General features: G+C 39.2%; 1 protein-coding gene across 2 annotated transcripts in view; it reads left to right on the top strand.

Annotated features, from left to right (window-relative positions):
* The first annotated feature begins 4,502 nt into the window (after positions 1-4,502).
* SLAIN1 (SLAIN motif family member 1) overlaps positions 4,503-20,269 on the top strand; it is a 51,437-nt gene continuing 35,670 nt past the window's right edge. For both annotated transcript variants that reach the window (XM_035320076.1, XM_035320066.1), the window contains exons 1-2: positions 4,503-5,101; positions 8,314-8,453. In XM_035320076.1, coding sequence (XP_035175967.1) covers positions 4,698-5,101; positions 8,314-8,453 — 544 coding nt within the window. In that variant the 5' untranslated portion in view covers positions 4,503-4,697. The remainder of the gene's footprint in view (positions 5,102-8,313; positions 8,454-20,269) is intronic.

Here is a 20,269-nt window from a genome sequence, read left to right as displayed (position 1 = left end):
AGGGAAGGGAAGGGAAGGGAAGGGAAGGGAAGGGAAGGGAAGGGAAGTTTATAGAACAGGCAATATTTTAGATACCATAAATACTGATTTTCTGAAGAAACTGGGACTCACAGAAAATGATACAATTTTGAACATTATTAATAGAAAATTCATGCTAATAGTGACTGCAATGTACTTTAAGTTTAATAATAATTTAATAAGGAAAAGGCCAGAAAGAATTATTTCCGTTTAAAAAATGAAATTTTATAAAAATGATAAAGTCAATTAGCAGGAAATGGAAAGTTTGAACTAAGAAGGCAAAATGTTTGCAAGAGACATTGAGAATGAAGATTCCACACTGTTACTCCAGGAAAATGTTTGTCTACTCAAGTACTTTAGAACAAATCTGTAGGTCTAGCAATAACAAATATTTAGGACCAGACAGTACCCATGCAAAAATTCTCCAGCGGCTGAAATGTCCCATTGTTGAACTGCTCATGGGCATTTAACCTATCGCTCAAAGCATGCCTGGTGTCAAATGAATTGGAAGCATCAGCTGTGACATCAGACATGAAAAAAATACGAAAGCTGCTCTGGGGAGCTACATTGCAGTTAATCTGACTTTTCTATGAAGTCAATTTGTACAAGTTTTAATAAATAATGGAATACACGGGCATCTGGATATGTATAATACATTGGAGGAGATTCCATGTAGCTTTTTCAAGGCAAGGTATGCTCATGAATACATGAATGTATCTGAAGGCATCAATATGTTTTTGGTTAAGGTGGCTTCTTTAAATGAATGTATTGAGATTTAAAAGTAAATTTTCATAGTTGTTCCCTAAGCTGTCATGATATAAAAAAAACAAGAAATGTTAATCAAAAGGAAATAATGGGCTGGGCAATTCAGTTTTTTAAGGGGGGAGACAGGAAACAATGGAAAGTTCAGCCTGGACTCTATGGGGGCAAGGCGATATAAATTAGGGCTTGTCAGCTTGGAAGAGAAGTAACTGAGTTTTATAAGTCATGAATGACAAAAGAGAAGCTGAATAGAGGATGATTAATCATTCCGTCTTAGAAAAACAGAACTAAGGGACACCCAATTAAATTAAAAGGCAGCAGATTTAAAGCAGATAATAGGAAGTAGCTTTTCTTACAATGCATAATTAAGTTGCAGTGCTAATTGCCATAGGGTGTTGTGGAGTCCTAATGCATAAATGGTTTAAAAACGGGGTTCGACAAATGTAATATTATTACACATTGGTGGCTATAAAAAAAATAAAAGATCCAGATGTCCCAGTCCACCATCTACTAAAAGCTGGAGACAATCCCTCAGTATTTTTCTTGTTTCTGATATATTTTTCCCTAAGGAGTTGTTATCAGTCTTTGTTACTGGGTTAGATGGACTTCTGCTGGTACTTTAGTGGCTCTATTTTTATAAAGCTACTTTCAGAACCATTTTTCGGACTGGAACTGCACTTTAAAAATCTCAGCAGACTTGGAGGTTACCATCCGTGCTCTGACCTTATTGTAACACATCTTTTGTATAGCCCAGACTGGATTACTGCAATTAATTCTTTACTGGCTTGCCTGAAAGGCAGGTCCAGCCTGCAGCTATTATAGAATAAAGCAACAGGCTTATTATCAGAGAAGAGCAGATGGGATTTGTAGACTTCCTGCTTCTTTGTTCTCTTCATTGGGAGTCTATCAGCAACTACACTGATTCAGAAATTTCTGCTATAGCAGGCCATGTAAGTAGCCAAAATCTCTGACACCCGAGTTTCTTAGGTGCAGGAATAACAGGTTTAATGGGAATGCTAGGAAGTTTGGGGTTGGTGTTAAAAACACATTCTATCAATAACTTTAGGAATGGAACCATAAAGGCTTTACTATGCTTTGTAAAGAGCTTATGGGTTTACTAACTCATCAGCTAGTGTTGGGACATTGAATGGAGCTTGTTAACATTTTTTTTTTAGTAGTGACAAATATTGTCTTTTTTTTTTTTTTTTTCATTTTAACAGTTAGATAAAAATATTTTAATGATGTTCAAATCATCTTTGCAAAAGACTAGCAGGCCAGCATGAAGACCATGAGACAATGTGTTTTTGAGCACCCTTGGGTGAAGATGTGTTAGTGAAATTCCACGTACATTTGAAATACAGCAACAAAAGCAACACAGTGAAACAGATATTTACCCTTTACTAAATCCAGCCATCCAGGAAATACCTGGAAAACTAAACAAAACACAGAGTGTCTCATGTTGATTATTAGCACAGAAGTTGAAGTGTGCACAAGTTTAAGCTCTTTTGCCAGATGGAGATTAGGTTCAAAGCAGCCCTACTCAAAGAAGAGCCAACCTCCTGGCTCATTCTCTGGGGGACGAAATGTAGTGAACCTAATCCCACCTGTGATCAATTTGGCTGAACTCCCTGCAAAAGTTTTTGTACCCATGCGAAGGCACTATGCTTAGTCCTAAATTCTTTCTCCTCTGGAAGTCTGCCCAAAGAAGTGTCTGCATACAACATTTGTGTAGGCAGCACAAACAGAAGAAGGTAGCTGAAAATCTGCAACTACTTTTACTCGTAACTGAAGACAAGCATTTCCATGGTGACTCTTAAAGTCCTGTGTGGTGGTACTGCATACTGTAGCTCATCTCCGGATTGGTGTCCTGATTTGCCTCCAAACTGGTGCGTGCATTAGACTTGTTGTCAGTGAAGGGCCCTGACCACACTGCCATATTCCTGCTCTGGCAGTTAGAGGACAATGTGACCGCTAGTATGCCTGGGACATTGGTTTTATGCTCTTCAGTGAAAACCTAGCTGGCAAAGTGATCAAAATACTGTTTCCAGATCCATAATGAATACTCTCCTTGAAGCTAAGCCTGTGCTAACAACATGAAAAAACTAAAAGGCAAAACAATCAGATACCTGCTTCCTGGGTTTTGTTGGTCTAACATTGTTAGTCCAGCTAAAAGAGAAAAAAATAACTCCTCCATTTTGAATCTCTTTCGAGTATTTCCTTTACAATCTTAATGGATTAGCATATGAATTTCTAAGAATTAGCACTAGTACCATTATTAGCGATAACGACCTGAGAGATATGCCTGTTGCCTGGGGCTAAACATGTAGAAGCTCAATTCTTCTTTTCCTTAGGGGAATAAAGATTAGGGCTATCTGTAGTAGTGGAAACTGGATTAGGTTACTCACTCTGATGATGCGTGGCAGAAATGGGGCCAGGAGATTTTTACACTCTCAACACTTTTCTACTTCTCTCTTCCAAATGGATGGAGGAGACCAAATGAAAATTTTGGATTAAGTGCTGTCTGTTTGCAGTCTGTTACACTGGGGGCTATATATATTCTCTTCAGTGGTAAAAGTTGTATGATCTGGAAGTCAGTGCTTTGTTCCCTGCTCTGGCTTCCTTGCCAGCCATTCTCGTAGTACTACCTGTTATTACTTATATTGTAAGAGTGCTTAAGAGATTAGCAAATAATAGTGGCATTTTCCTATCCATGTGCAGAAAAAGGACTCTTTTTCAAAGAGCATAAACAAAAAAGGGGAAACTTGGACAGGCTGGATGATTTCCAAGTTTACTTATGAGTTGGACAGAGAATCAAAGCAAAGCCTGTCTGTCCTTATACACCAAACCTGAGTTAGGGAAGGGACACTGATGGCATTGCTGGCTGCTGTTGCTGTTACTCTGTCCAAAGCTGGTGCTGAGCAGTTGGGTGGCGATGAACTGGTCCACACAGCTATCACTGCTGGCTGGCCTGGCAGTCCACGTGTTTCCTGGAGTTTTGGTCTGCATTTCGTGTTGGAGATGTAAGAAACTCAGGAGGGTGTCCCTTGTAAGCGTAAATGAACCCAACGATGGCCAGACCTGGGTGTGTAATGGCTGAGCTGTGTGACACTGAATCAGACGGGATGCAACGGGAGGTTTCTTTCACTACTGAAGGATAATGAAGGATAGCAGATTGATCTGCTTATGTGGACCACATCAAAGGGAATCCTTTCAGTATCGGGGGGGGGTGGGGGGGTGGGGGGGTGGAATTTTTCATCCCAGGGGTTCTCCTACCCATCACCAATTTCCCTGTGTATTTTTTTTAGTATGCATTGTCCTGTCTTCTTGTTTCATCAGCTGTGCATCTCCCAGACTCATAACCCACAGTCAGCACGTCTCAATGCCACCAAGTGGCATTTCTGGCCGCACCGGGGGCCCGACACACGACCCCTGGCTGTGACCCCCATTCCCACCCCGCTTCAGGCCGCGCAATGACAGCTCTGCCACCACCGGGTTCACGGGGAAGGAGCAGCATCCTTGGGCCGGACCCATGCTGGGAAGGAGCGGGGGGGCTCCGGGCCCCTCTTTGTTCCCTCCCCGGGCGGCTGCCGGGGTGGGAGGGGACCCCAGTCGGGGGAGGGGACCCCACCCGTGGGAGGGGAGGGAAGAAGGGAGGGGAGAAGAGAAGGAGGGGAGGAGAAGGAGGGGAGGAGAAGGAAGGGAGGGGAGGGGAAGGAGAGGAGGGGAAGGAGAGGAGGGGAAGGAGGGGAGGGGGAGGGGACCCCACCCGCATCCCGCTCGCCGCGCACAGCGCAGCGCAGGGCCCCGGGCGCGGTGCTCCCGGTGCTCCCGGAGCACCCCCGGAGCCCCCCCGAGCCCTCCACCCCAGCCGCTGCCGGGCGCTGCCCCCCGGCGGCTTGGCGGAGTAGGTAGGGAGGATGGAGGCCGCCTTGCTGAAGCCGGCGATGATGGCGGAGGTGAAGGGGAGCGGCTCCGGCCCGGCCGTCAGCGCCGAGCTGGAGGTGAAGAAGCTGCAGGAGCTGGTGAGGAAGCTGGAGAAGCAAAACGAGCAGCTCCGCAGCCGAGCCGCCGCCGCCGCCACCACCCCCGGCCCGCACCTGCTGCTGGCTGCCGGGGGGCTGCGCCCCTCAAGCCCCCCCGTGCCGCCCTGCGTGCCCAGCCCGACGCCCCCCGCCTCTGTTCAGGAGCCCCTCGCCTATTTCAAGCCCTCTCCGGGCGGCGGGGGGCAAGAAGCCAGCGCCCCGGGGGCTGCTACGGTGCTGGACGAGGTGGCGGTGCTGGAGCTGGAGGATGGATGCTGCGGGCAGGACGAGGATACGTGGTACGTGCGGCTCGCTCCGCGGCACGGCATGGCACGGCTCGGCAGGGCTCTCTGCCCCCTCCCCGGGAACGGCTGTGGCCCCCCGAGGTGCTCCTGGCACGGGTGGGGGGCAGTGGGAGCGGGGAGGCACGGAGGGGTCGCTGCCCCCCGGTCAGCGCATCTTTAACCCCTGGGGATGCGGGGATCGCCTCGTTTTGGGTCTCAGCCCGGTTTCGGGCTCCGGTTTACATAAGGAATGGAAATCGGGAGGTCCGTTATCAGGGCAGCGCTGCCTCCCCGTCCTAAAGTCCCGGTCCGATTGTCTTCAGGAAGCTGGGAGAGCTTTTGTCTTTTAGCCACTGATCACAAGGCTTGTTTGTGCGTCTCGTGTAGTTGTAGGACGCATGGCGGTATGCTAGTGCGTTAGTGCCCAGAATGAAGCTGAAACGAAGGGCAAATAATAAAGCCGAAAATAAAATTTCGTAGATTTCATAGATTCATACAATATCCGGGCTGAAAGGGACCAACAGGGAACATCGAGTCCAACTCCTGTGTCCCTAAAGGACCACCCAAAAAATCAGACCATGTGTCTGATTGTCCAAACGCTCACAGATGCCTTGACCTAGAGCTTGTTTTTCTTGAAAACAAGTGGAAGGGGTCATTACAAACTAAAGATATCAATGCGTTTAAAAGTCTGGCACCTCAAAACTCACCTCAGCAAAGCGTGCAGACATCTTACCAACTATCCACATCTTGCAGAATTACTATGGAAATCATGCTACTTAAACATGTTAAGCATAACTGATGCCCGATTGTGTTAAAATGTCAGTAATAAAATGTGTATTATCCATATTCATATTACCTGTTTTAAGTGTCTATCAACGCTTCAACATAGCTTTTAGAATGGTTACAGTATTTAAATAGAGCGGAAGTTTACGTCAGCTTAGAATAAAATACAGTGTAATGCATCTGAGATGCATATAAACATCCTTATTTTGGTAGCAGAGAAAGGATTTAATAATTAGTCCAAACACCATAAATATTTTTTGAATGTTGGTTATGTGTACTTCATAGTGTGAAATAATGCTGTGCCTCAGTTTTTGAAAATTGCTTTTTCCAGTTAAGAGTCATCCAAAAATTGAATAGAAATTCTGTCAGTACTGCTTCATTGTATGCACTATTGGTTGTGCAGGGTTGTTTGGGATTGTTGGACCTGCCTTGAATCTGCTTTGAATCTGAGTATCTGAATACTCACCTCAGTCCTGTAACCCATTGCTTGTGACAAATGAGCAGGAATGATTGAACTTTCCTTCACACTGAGTGCTGGAGAATGTCAAATTTGTGTGACCCAGTCATGTTAAACAAAATGTTGTTCCCACTTATTTATATTGTAGGGCTGTATAAAGTCAGCATTATTTTATGTGCCTCAACAGAGTGATAGTCTTGATCAAGGTCCTGTTTGATTTGCACCCTGGAAGCAATCCTAAATGGTTCATTGAGGTCAAAACTTATCAACATGTCATGGATGTATGTGTCTGTGGGAAGAATTAGATAACTTACTTATTTTGCTAAGAGTTGTTTTAGCTGCTAAGCATTTTTCGTTCAAGGCTGAATCTCCATCATTGTCCATTAATGGTCAGCTGTGTGATGTCAGCTGCTTGGGGCTTTTTGTAATGTAAGTCTTCAAAGCAAGCTGATATCTGGAAAGCCAAAGACCACTGTGTATCCTAGTTGTTGATTTACTAATTTTAGATGTCTGTGTTTTTTTAACTGCAGTTACAAAAAACTAGGACTAGCATAATTGAAGACAAGTCAAAACTTCTTTTTGATTTTCAGCTTTTTAGACATCTGATCATTGAGAATTCATCAGTCAAATGTTTAGCTTTTGAAACAGTTCCTCAAGTTAGCAGGAGAGTTCAAAGCTTTCCTTTCCTTTCCTTTCCTTTCCTTTCCTTTCCTTTCCTTTCCTTTTTCTCAGGATAATTTTTTAAATGTGTAGCTAAGCATTGCAAGGAAACAAGGGGAAATGAGTCCTCTCCTCAGAAAAATTCAGCAGTTGAACTCTGCTGGAATTGCCAGAGGAGATACTGATTGCAGCGAGATTTATTCATTGTGAGCTGGACAGGGAGTGCTGATTCACTTCACAGAAATAAGACACTGAGCAGACATGGGAGAAGAGTTACACTAAGGGTTGGTTAGCTGTTGAACCAAAACCCTAAAGGTGAAAGACTGAAAGTGGGCACCCAAGAGGCTCAACTGTTTTTTTTTTTGTTGTTGTTGTCTTGCCTTTTTCACCCCCTATTTGAATGCCAAATTCCTTTGCAGTCTGTGGAGTGTTTTGGTGCCAAAAATCTAAGACTGTCTGCAGTAACATTGATCAGAAGTGGTAAGGCCAAGGAGCTGAAAGCCGTCTTTGGTGGCTAATAATAGTTTACATCCTGGGAGATTTGTGTTCTCCCAGGTGAGCTGACGCACTAATCTATGAAGACAGCAGCAGCAGCACAGATCTCAGCTTCAAGAATTTACCCGTGCAATCTGCTTTGATACCTGGCTTCCTAATGTGCTTGACCATCTGATTAGTTGCCTGCTGTAGTCTGAGAATAACACATATGTACGAGTTCATATATATATATATATATTTACTTATTTTTTTTTCCCTACAGGAATTGAATATCAAAATGAGGTTTTCATTGTTTCTCAATGGATGTTTTCTAATCTTAAAAAAAATGCTGTACAAGTAGGAGAAGATAGTGTGTATAAAAATTACATTCTAATCAGCATCCTGACAAGTTGATTAAATCATAGGTAAAAGTGTGAACAATGAAATTGTGATATGAATGTAAAATCTAATGCTGAAATTATCTAATCTTCAGTAAAGATAAATATAGAAGGGAAAAATGGTAGCTTCTTTGGCGTGTATGAGCACCTAATGGATTTGAACTTTGGGCTGTGCTGAAATTCTGACGGTGGTAATAATGTGTTGCAAGATTTTTAGAAGAAGTCTAGTATAACCTAGATTTGAAGTTCTGGACCTGTAGAGTTTGTAATTTGTCACCTAGTTTTCTGAGGAGGCAAGAAAACGAGTGTAAAATTTTATTTTGGAATGTTTTTTGTTATTAGTGTATTGCAGATTTGCACTATTATAAATTATTAGAGAGCAGGAAACTGAGAATACAAAAGTAAACTTCTAAGTATTGCATATCTTGCTGACATTTGTGTGTATTTTGGTTAAGGTTGTATGTCTTGCCTACCAAGACTCTTACCCTTCAAGAGAAATCACTGAGTCCTCTGCAGTGGTGCAGACGTGTTCTGGATCATCCAAGTCCTGAGATAGAAGCTGCAAAACGTTCCCTATGCTTTAGATTGGAACAAGGTAATCTTATTATTTGAATTACTCTGCTAGTAAGTTGACATTTTTGGCCTAGCATTTGACTAGTGTTCAGTGTTCAGCAAGCACCAGAAGTGGCCAACGTGCAGTTTTTCCTGTGTACATTATTCCTCCACTCCATGGATGCTAACAATTTTGTTTGTTTGGTTGGTTGGTTGGCTTTTGTTTGTTTGTTTGTTTGTTTGTTTGTTTTTCTGGTGATGTAGGTTTAAAAATATTCTCCTTCTTATTCTTTTCTTCTGCTGCATAACTCCCACTTTTTAGATTTAATATTTTTCATATGTTTCTTAAAATAGGAATTATTGGACCTCTTTGCAAGAAAACTTTGATGCTAACTTTACTATTGGTCTGGCATTGGGATTTGAAAAACAGTGCTTTTGGTTTTATGCAAAACCAAAATTATCAAGATGCAATAAATTTTTAAGGGCATTTTTATCCACATCTAATAAAATTATCAGGACTTTCTTAAGTATAGGACAGACAAAGAGAATCTATAACTTGATTGCTTGCACTGCTTTGTTGAGCTCTTGGTAGATTTGAGTACTGGGATAAATCAGATTGCTGTTCAGTGCCAGTGAACTTAGTCATATCTCAGTGTGCTGAATTTTGTTCTAAATAAGTATCAGCCACCATTATTTTTACTCTTTTATCATCTAGAGTTCTCTTAACCTTGTAATAAGTGTTGTTGAAGAAAGTGATTAAGATTGGAATTATCTTAAGGTTTATAAATCACTAGGACAGAAAATACAAATGAACAATATAGGAAGATGACAGGAGAAGGAAATAAAGCCAATGGCAATATGAATACATGGTTGTATAAGTCAGCTACAGCCCTAGTTAAAAGAGATTGAGCAGGTACCTTTCTGCTTTGGAGGATAAAGGAAGTTGTGGTTAGTCTTATCCAAAAGCAGGCATTTAACTGAATCAGTTTCTGAAGGTGTCTGCCTCTTTGCTTTGACTATGAAAGACCCCATAACACTTATTGTCCTAGCAATATGCAGTTGAGCTCATTTGCCTATACTTAAGTAGGTGAAACTGAGGTCCACATGTTGGTAATCATCCCACCTAACTTTGGGGTAGAATTTGGCTCCTGATTCAGACCACTGAGATCATGTGTTTGCAGAGAAAACTGGATGCCCATGCTTGCAATCAGTGCAAGTCTTGTCCAGTGTCAGAAGAAGTTGGGGAGCTGCTCAAGGGATATGGTATAGGTGTTGGCCCGAGGATGAAAGCAGTGGCTCTATTGAGTCCATTGATGGTAATGAATAACCTGAAGATACATCTTTGTCGTGTAGGGTGTCCCAGTCTGGAGATGAATCCCAGTGTAGAATCTACTTTCAAATTGCCTCCTGTAGGCATTTAGCACCATTCAAGATGCCCTCAGTTGCCTCTGGATGACTCAGGAAGGATACAGACCTTCCACAGGGCCTGTGCCTTTTCTGCTGCTCCTTTGGCCTCCCAAGGGCATCTTGATATGGGCCTGTGCATCTAAGTACAGGCAACTGAATCAAATCCATACTGTGAAGGCAGAAACAATACAGAGGAATGAATGATCTGTTTTTCCCTTCCAATGTATTAATTTATATTTAATAGACAATAAAGGCATTAGAAAGGCACTTTTATTGTTTGGAATTTAAATCACTCTGTGGTTATCAGTATAATTTCTATGTAGAAGTCACAGTGAGTGACATTTGTCCCATAGACATATTGACCAGGGGTCACTTTGATCTGTTATATTTAATCATTGTTGTGGCATCATGAATTTCCTGGACTTTGCAGAAAGTTTCTCAGAAATCACATGCCATGTGTAAAACCCATTATGGTAGCAGTATGTTCAAGGAGGGAATGGACCCATGTTTCTACTGCAGCAATTCTATGGTAAAATTGTTTTAATTAATATTGAATTAATATTAAATTGAGAGCAGGAGAGGGACTCTTTGTCAGGTAGTGTAGTGATAGAACAAGGAGTAATGGTTTTAAACTGGTTTTAATTTTATTATTTATTTATTTATTTATTTTTTTAAAAGGACAGATTTAAGTTAGATATTAAGAAGACATTTTTTAGTATGAGAGTGGTGAAGCACTGGAACAGGTTGCCCAGAGAAGCTGTGGATGCCCCATCCCTGGAAGTGTTCAAGGCCAGGGTGGATGGGGCTTTGAGCAACCTGGTCTGGTGGAAGGTGTCCCTGCCCATGGCAGGGGGTTGGAGCCAGGTGAGCTTTAAGGTCCCTTCTAACCCAAGCCATTTTGTGATTCTATGATTCCAATAGTTCAGTTATTGCTTGTACCTTTATAAATAGTGTGGGTTAAGAAAACATCATCTTTCTTACTCTAACATTGTAGAAATTGGTTTCACATTATTTCTTTTCCAGTTTTGAAACCAAATATGAGATTGTTATTAATTCCATTTTAAAGTACAACAAACTTTCTGCAATCTGACCTTCCTGTTCTTTTATTTTGCTGTCCACTCTGTCAGTAAGCATATATGTATAAATATGTATGTGTAATTTTATTCTATTTTTAACAAGTGACTCAATAAGAATGGCAACCTTATTTTCTGGTACTAAAGTTTCAAAATTTATACTTGTGAGTTGAACAGTGTTTCTCCCTTCAGCCATATGCCCTGAAAGTATATTTTAGAGGGATTTTGAAATCTAGTCATGCCTCTTCTGTTTGGCACAGAGTCAATAGTAACACTGATGTACGTGAGGAATATTAAACATGTAGTGAAAAAAACATTTAGAATGTACTAGTCTGTGCTTCCTGAGATGTTTTATAGGTAGAATTTGATTAGTAATTTTGTCCGTGATGCATCAGTAATAATTAATCCAGTTTAGATTCTCATAGCTCTTTAAGCACTACAGTGCACATAGAAATAAAAAGCAGTAAAAATTGATTTTTGTCTGCAAGGTCAGCATATCTGAATGACTACACACAGAGAAAAGAGCTGTGAACCAAAAAAGGTAAAATTTTGTGAGGCTGTTTTTCTGGGTTTTAACTAATTCATGTTCTCTACTTGCAACTTATAAATCTGTTTATATATTTATATTTATATTTATAATTTATATTTATATTTTATATTTTTATACTTTACAGAAATAATCATTTATTTCTGCTCATGTATGTTTTCCTTATTGCATTACATTCTGATCTTCATATAAATATTGATTTGTTTTGTGAACTATCCCAACACTAGGATATCTCATAACAAGCCTAAAGGTCTTGTGAGAGACTTATGTCAAAGCAATCCTAGGTGATAAAATAAAAAAAAATAACTACTTGATTTTTCAGGCCTGAGTCACTAGAATCATGCTAGTTTACCTTTCACCTTGCTGTGCTTACCAGTCTGTTTCTTTTCTAGTGAAAAAAAGTGTTTTATGTGTTTCATGGTGGAAATAAGATTTCATCTTGGAATAAATCTTTAAGGGCATAAGCACAGTGGAGATATACTGCAGGTTGTTCTTCTGTGGAGCACTGTGACAAGCTTCTCATCATTCCTCTGATCTACTATTAAGTTAGTTAAATCTTATATCTAGTTTATAATGAACTAGGCTTATTACAAGCCCTAATTCTGTGGACTGAGCATGCTAGCTCTAAGGAGGATGAAAGTTAAATGTAACCTCATATCATAAGGTCTTTGCTTGTAATTTTTCCTGTTTTCCATGAGCAATTTGTGATGAGGTATTGTTATTATTATTTGCTTTTTCCTTAATGGCCTGACCTGGATCACTTCTTTCTTTTTAGCCTTCTTCATTAATATTCTCTGTGAAACTTTTCTGGTTTGTTTTGTTTACTGCAGCTCTCTGTGCAAAATCAATTCACTGTCCCTTAGTTTTTAGTATTGCTTTCTATCTTATTTCCTGAGATTCATTCACATCAGCAGGGTCACATAATAGTCTTAAAGGTGTCGTGGAGCTTCTATATTTTCTTGGTAATACTTGGAGATGTTGGGAGATGTCAGTGTTAAGTCCAGTGAGAAGAGAGATGCAGTATGTAAACTTCCTAGATGCTGCAGGTTGGTATAACTCCTCTGAAATTGACGAAATGATGTTGATTTACACCCTGGCTGAAACTACACTATGTAGCTTTGCTTCTGTAAACTGCTGTGGAGCAGCCGGATGGATAAACTGAGGAGCTAAGAGGCTTAGCAAGGAGTCAGTCTGTAGGAGCTCAGCTTTTATGCAGAGCTTCAAAGCATATTGCATCCATTTCAGCCTGCCAGAAAGAAAACCGCTCTTCCTTGGAGAATATGAAATACTGGTCAGATTCAGAGTTTGTCTTAGATGAATTTTCATTCAGAAATGCTTCTTCATATGTTTCAAAAGAGTAGGCAACAGAAGTCTGTAGCTTTTGCAATTGGCTGCATTAATTTATAGCCTTAAGATTAAACTATTATTCATTTAATAAAGTAAATAACATACTTCAAGATGGATGCCATTATGTTGTCCATGGATATGGTATGTTGTAAAACAGTTCCACTGTCAATTCTGCCTTTGTTTATGATTCTATGAAACCCAAGAATCTCATCAGTGAAATTTTAGCCTTTATTGTGCTAGATCCCAATGTCACATCAATTAAGTTTGATGTCCAAACAAATAACAAATCTGTAAGAAAAATGGGTTGGGGTGGAGGAATATGTAATTCAGCAGAACTATATTCTCTTTACCTGTAAAAAATCTTAGCTGTTAGGGCCCCAGAGAGAATATTTCACCTGGATGAGAAACTTTGTGCTTACACAGAACTGGGCCATGTCCTGTCCTGTTCGCCTCTCTTTTCCCTTCCCAGGGTTTCATCTTGAAATCATTTAGTTTGACATCTTTAAGATAAAAAATACATTTAATCAGCTACTAAAAATTGCAGTCATAAGGAACTTTTACACTGTGGTGTGTTAATAGCAGAAGCAAACAGAAGATACTATAAATGGAATAAAGTTCATGTTGTGTATCCGTGAGCTGAATGCAGCGGTGGTTTTGAACTGCAAGGTTTTAATGTTTATTTCATGTGTGTTGATGCATCAGACACGTATGTTATGGCATTCAGGACTGGATTAAGAAGATCTAATACAGCTTTCTTGTCCTTATTTTTCATATGTAATGGAGATTAAAATTTTACATAAAATGGTTTTGGGATAGCAAATGATAATGTCCTGAAGCTTGCAAACGATAGGATTGTTGTTTTCGTCATGAATAATACCATTTCTAATGCTCTAGAAGGAATGAAAGAACTGGCAAGACTGATTCAGTTCCTCTTTATATGCTATTCTGATAACAAAAGGTTCTGGGTGTCTGTAATTCCTGTCAGCATATGAGTACTATTTGGGAGATACAACATTCACCAGGAAAAGATGTATAGCTGTCTTTCCCCAAAATACAAGTTTAGTGCTTAGAACACACATATACATTTGTAAGAATTATTTCCTGTTAGATTTCATTTATTTGAAATAACCCCTAGTAACACCTGCATAATTCCAAGCAGTTCTCAGAGGTTTTGAAATTGCTGCTGTCACTGGATTTTCTAACACGGCTGCTGAAGATGGTTTGTACATTTCAATTGGGAAAATTTCATTTTTGATATTCTACTTGGAAGCATGTGCTTGCATTTCAAATAGAATATTTCTCTTTTGCACTGGAACGTTTCTACTCTGCACTTCAAGATAGAAGTGTTTGGTTAAAAAATCTTATGACAACAAATGCATAGAAGATCGGACACTTCATTCAGTGCACAGTTATCCTTTTCTTTTTAATATGGCTCTTAGATATGACAATTACTTTTTATTAAATTATAATAAGCATGCTACTTAAGAATTTATTTTCATATTTGCAAATTAACTGTTACGTGACTCATAATTAAATACTTTCTTAGAACTGATTTCTAGTTGTTATTATAATTGTGAGAAAGTGCAGAATTTGCAATCTGAAGTCCGTAATTTAAAGGTTTGTAGAGAAGTCATGTTACGTATTACCTCCATAGAGAAGATATCTGTCCCATTTTAGAAAGCTGAAAGGTAGCATAAGTCTAAAAACAATAGTAGTAGCATCATCCCTTAGAGTTATCCTTAAAATACAGGCACTATTATCGTTATCCAGTGGATTACTAATCCCTGTTTTTGTTTCCAAGGTATAAAAACTGCTTTCCCAGATAGGATTTAAAAACAAAACTAGGTTTTATTAATGGGCACAGATACACTTAGTGATTCATCCTCTGAGATGAATCTGAGATTTTTCTGTGGGAAAGAGAATATTTTCAAAACTAGACTGTTTTGGAAGCTGTCATATATATATATATATATATATATTTATACTTATAAGTTTAATTATAAATATATTTTTTTTTTTTTGCTCCTGATAGCCTATGTGTCTTGCTCACTGTTTGCTAGTCCCGAAATTATCATTATAACTTTTATCTTTAATTCTCATTATCTTTCACTGCCAGTTTTTGATATCTACAGAAGAGAACTGGCAATAATATTTCAGGACATAGATGAGCCTCCCCCATGTGGTATATAGAGGTAGCACTGCTTCTTTATTAAGATATTGTTTATTTCTTTCTTTTCAACTTTCAGGGAGCACTTTGTTTCTTGTCTTTGTAACATTGCATCTTTTGTTCAGATTCTTCCATGCCATGACATCTAAGTATCTTCTGAGAGGTGTTTTACTTTTAGGATATAGTCCACAGGCTTGTAAATATGACATATAGTCTTTGTTCTCAGCAGCTTAACTCGTATTTTAATATATTAGAGAGAAGTTGATTATCTACACTTTCTTTACCAAGTGTTCCACATCCAGTATATCTGTCTTCATATTTTATGGAAATACAACATGTAGACCAGTAATTAGTTTTTAACTGGGCTTTGTGCAAATATTCTTGTAATACAGTAAAACTTTCTGACCGACAATGGAATGTAGTCAGTAAGCTTTGATCTGAATATTAGTGAGGCATGGGCATTCATGGATCATAGAATCATAGAATAGCCTGGGTTGGAAGAGTTCCATGAAGTCTTGCATCCAAGTCATTTATGAAAAGATTGAAGAGCACTGGCCTAAAATGGAGCCATTGCAGAACCCCAATAAATTTGTTTGATCTTTTTAATTTTTCAAGATGGGTTGTTAGTTTGAATGTTGGAGACATAGGATTTTATAAAAATCATATTCCTGAGTGTTTTATATGATTTTCTCTCATTAACTTCCCCTAAAATATAATTTATTTTACCTCTAGAGTGGGATATATTTTTAAAATGAATAACTACAGAATAGGTTTTATTGTGGAATATTCATTTTGAGGCAAGGGGAGGGGGGGGGTCACTAAGCCATTCTTAGTCTTTGAAAGTGGCTTGGTCAAACACTGTAATTGAATGCTTAATTAAAAGCTTCACACTTCTGAGAAGACTGAGGGAATAAAGTACTGTAAGTCTATCTGCAAGACAAAAAAATGTTTTTATCAGAAAAAAAAGCTGAATTCTGAATTCTTCTTGTTTTGAAAAGCATTTACGGTAATTTAACAATTACATTTATACTAATTTTAAAGAATCACAAGAAAATATGCCAAAAATGTACTACCACATGTTCTTGAATATTTTATTTTGTTATTGAAGTATTTGACTAAGAGATGTTATAGAAATTTGGTAAGGATTAATGGTTGATTCAAAGTGATGTTGAGCTGAAAGCTTAGACACCATTTTTTTATTTGCTTATTTGGTTACCACAATAATAATTAAAAAAAAAACTCATGTAAGTCAGTATGTAAGTGGTACTGGATCGCTTTCACTGATGAATTTGAACAATCATTACAACTTCTACATTGTAAAGTACGTAAAACAAGACTACCTAGCTATCTGAGCTGGCATCATACCGGCTCCTTGTAACTACCCACCTTGTAACATGAGAGAAGTCTATACAATAACATTGTTTATGGGTAGTTTTTTTTTTTTTTTTTTTTTTTTCTGGAATGCAGAATGGAAGTACAGATGATTGCTGAAAATTGTCAAGCCTGTGTGGTCCCTCCAATGACGACCCTAGGCCCCCACTCTTTGATAGCTGACCTGTAGTTGTCCCTCCAGTATCCAGTCCTCAGACTTCCAGTCCTATTCACTGGCTAGTCTGACTTGATGTGTGTTTGCATCTCAAATGTATGGACCTTTGGACTTTTCTGTTGGCTGGCCTAGACCCAAAATGCCTACAGGGTCAGGCCCATAGTTGCTCAGTAGCTGGTTCCCAGACCTCCTGTCCTCTCCAGTGGCTAACTATGATTTGAAGTTTGCTGGAATCTTTTTCTCTCTCACACACATGCACATGTTCACACATGGCACAGAGAAAACCCTTTGCACAGAAAAAGAGAAGAGTTCAATAAGAAGTAGAAAGATGTTGTGGTAATCAGGCGCAGGACTTAGACTGGTGTGCTGAGCAGCAGCTTGTTTGCATATGGCCAGCCCCCCCCCTTTTTTTTTTTTTTTTTTTTTTTTTGGCATTGTCTCCATGCCAAGGAAGCAACTTATGCCTAGTTTGCCTAGTTACATTTCCCACATCATTCTCTGTTTTGCTACATCTGCACCCATATTTGCTCTTTCCAGTACAATTTTCTAGGTCATGAGGTAGATTAGAGGTTAGGAAATTCTTCACTGTAAGGGTGGTGAGGCACTGGAGAAGGTTGCCCCAAGAAGCTGTGGATGCCCCATCCCTTGAGTTGTTCAAGACCAGGTTGGACAAGGCCCTGGGCAACCTGATCTAGTGGGTGGCATGCCTGCCCATGGCAGGGGGGGTTGGAACTAGATAATCTTTGAGGTCCCTTCCAACACAAGCCATTCTGTGATTCTATGATCCTATGATATGATTAACTGCCTGTCACTTTTCTTAAAGTCAGTTCAAAGCCATGTAAAGATTTGTGTAAGAAACAAAAGTGGTGTTTAGACTGTCAGCTGTTAGGAGCAGGGGCTGTAATTTATTATATATTTCAGGAGTAGCTTGTATAATGTAATACCAGTTTCATTGGACTCTGGGTACTACCATAGTGTATGACCTCAAAAGAGAAGTATTAAGTCCTGTATTAAGAATTTGAATCTGACTTTCTGTTTTAAAGATATTGGATAATTTATGTATTTGTAGTTTAGGCTTCACACACAATTCTGATTATTGCTTCATAATGACTCTTTAGTTTGTTAACAAGGGAGGAAAGGATTTTGTGGCCTGTAGTGTATGGGTGATATCAACTTAGTTGTCCATTCTGTTGTGACCTGCAAATAGAGAGAATTTAGTTCAACATCCTAATGCTTTTAGGTCCTTTCTCCCTAGAATTCATAGAATCACAGAATAGTTAAGGTTTGCAGGGACCTCTGGAAGTCATCTGGTCCGACCTCCTGCTCAAGCAGAGATACCCAGAGAGGGTGCCCAGGACCATGTCTAGGCAGCTTTTGAAGATTTCCAAGGAGGGAGGCTCCACAACTTCTCTGGGCAACCTGTGCTGGTGCTCAGTTATCCTCACAGTCAAAAAGTGTTTCCTGATATTCAGACAGCATCTCCTGTGTTTCAATTTGTGCCCATTGCCTCTTGTGCCGTCACTAGGCACCACCACATCTCTCAAGCAAAACACTACCATACCTTCTTAGTACTCTTTATTCCTCCATCCTAACACACAGCGAGAGAGAGTGATTACAGGCAAGCAATAAATATGACAGGATAAAGTGAAGAAGGGAGTCATTGTTTCTCCATGGTGTCTTCAAGTTTCTTTTTGTCATTTCTGCTTCATGTGTTGTAGTGTATCCAACATTAAAAGTGTCGCACAATTGTTTCTTAACTTATTTTGAAATAGCGGGTTTGAAATACTTCACTGTAATTACAAATGAATCTTTATTTATAAATAAAAAAAATAAATGTCTGTTTGTGAGGAGGCACATATGTTCTTGTGTTGGACTTATTCCAGTAAAAAGATATTGTTATTTTTGGTGTATGTGGGTGCTGATAAATTTGAAATTATTACTTTGATGAAACATTTTTTTTTATTATTATTATTATTATTATTTTTAGTGAATAGCTGGAAAAGCATCTTAAACTTTGCTGTCTAAGCTCATTTCTGCTTATGGTGAACCTGACTAGTTCTGGGGGTGGAAATGCTTAAAAAGATACTGTAGAGTGCCTTTTATCCCACAGAGTAAGGCTTGGGAAAAAAGGTGTTGCAGAAGTGTAATAATTGTGTTGATGGTGTTTCTGTAACTCGTGTGCTTTGACTATTGTGTTTTGTGCTATTCTCATGCTTTCGCAGTCATACTGTATTCTTTGTTGATAGTGTTATACTCCTCTCTACTTTCTGTGAGCTTATACTTGTGTTACTTGTTTGAAAGTAGCAAGGATTGGCTCTTTGTTAACCGTCTGTTCAGTTCTCACTGCAGTGTAGGTACCTATGAGAAGTACTGACAAGGCAAAATTTGCTTCGGGTGTCTCTGGAGAGGTGTCTGAAATCTTCCTAGAAGAGCCTAAATTTAGCAACGTGCTCTGAGTTAGTGCCAGGAGGAGACAGTCTTTCTCTTGGGAGTCTGAAGAGGCCAGTCTCTCTAAAAATTGTCATTACAGAAGCCCTGACCCCACAGACAATAATAATGATGACAATGGTATCTGTATCAAATACATATCATTTTACTCCTTTTTCTAGAGGTAGCTATCTTGTTAGTGCTTCTTAGTGTGATTTCTAGGTTGGTGTTGAACCTTAATTCAATAGTAGGATGTAAATTCCTAATACTTTCCTGTTACATAAACCAGTCACGTAAACCTGTATCAGAAATTTTCCTAATCCCAGCATTAAGTGTTTTTTTTTTGCCCTGTTTGGTGTTTTAGAAGTATGAAAGCCGTATTTTACAATATATATATATATATAAGGATTTTATATCTTTTCTCTGCTTTGAGTAAAAGTGTTAACACTTTCTCATAAGCTTGTCACTGTGACACTTGGTCTGTGTGTCCAAAAGCCACAGGGCTATTGGAGGGTAGTACTGCTTTTAACCTTGATTTGAGCCTAGTTTTTAGATTTTCTACTCTGATGTGATATAGGAAGTGGCTATACTTGTGCAAAGAAAAAGAAGTGTGACATCTTAGAAGACAGTGTCAGATTCAGAAATGTAGCTAGAGAGGCTCCCTTGCAAAACCCTTCTGCCAGAGTTTTAAAATGTAAATAAAGGCAGCAGGTAGATGCATTTGTAGGGGAAACTGTAATGTTGCATTTAAGGATGTTTATTGGATGTAGGTGAGATTTGGAACTAACCCATAGTGTTAGAAAAAACATAGGGTTAATGCTTGAATTATTTGATCTTTTTCACTTTGTGATATGATAAAATTATATCCTTATGGACACATATATTGGAGTTCCATCTGGTATGTAATCATTATCCTACCCTGTGAAGGGTGTGAAATTGACATTCTATTAGTCTGTTGTTTACAAAACAGGTTCCTTACCTGTTATCCTTACCTCCATTGGAGATGGTGGGCTCCATTTGAAAGAAAAGAGTCAGTGTACAAAAGAAAAAAAATTACATATACTACCAAAATTTTAAAGTTAGGAAATTCAAATTAGCTATATTTTTCTTGCAGCCAGCTGTTCTTCTGAGAAAAAAAAAAAAAAAATCTGTTTGACTTGGATTTTAATTGTTGTTAGTGTGTCTGCTTAGCAATATAGTATATGTCTTGGAATTGTCTTATATCCTGTGTAGCAGGTGGAAATAAAATTCTTTCATTAACAGAGAGGAACCCTAGGCACCTTCTCTGAATTAGTATGCTAACTGCTCAGTCATAGCCTTTTTTGCTTTTCCTCTAGTCCAATTA

This window comes from Oxyura jamaicensis, chromosome 1, assembly GCF_011077185.1.
Source record: "Oxyura jamaicensis isolate SHBP4307 breed ruddy duck chromosome 1, BPBGC_Ojam_1.0, whole genome shotgun sequence".
Lineage (NCBI taxonomy): Eukaryota > Metazoa > Chordata > Aves > Anseriformes > Anatidae > Oxyura > Oxyura jamaicensis.
This window is presented reverse-complemented; position numbering and strand designations above follow the sequence as displayed.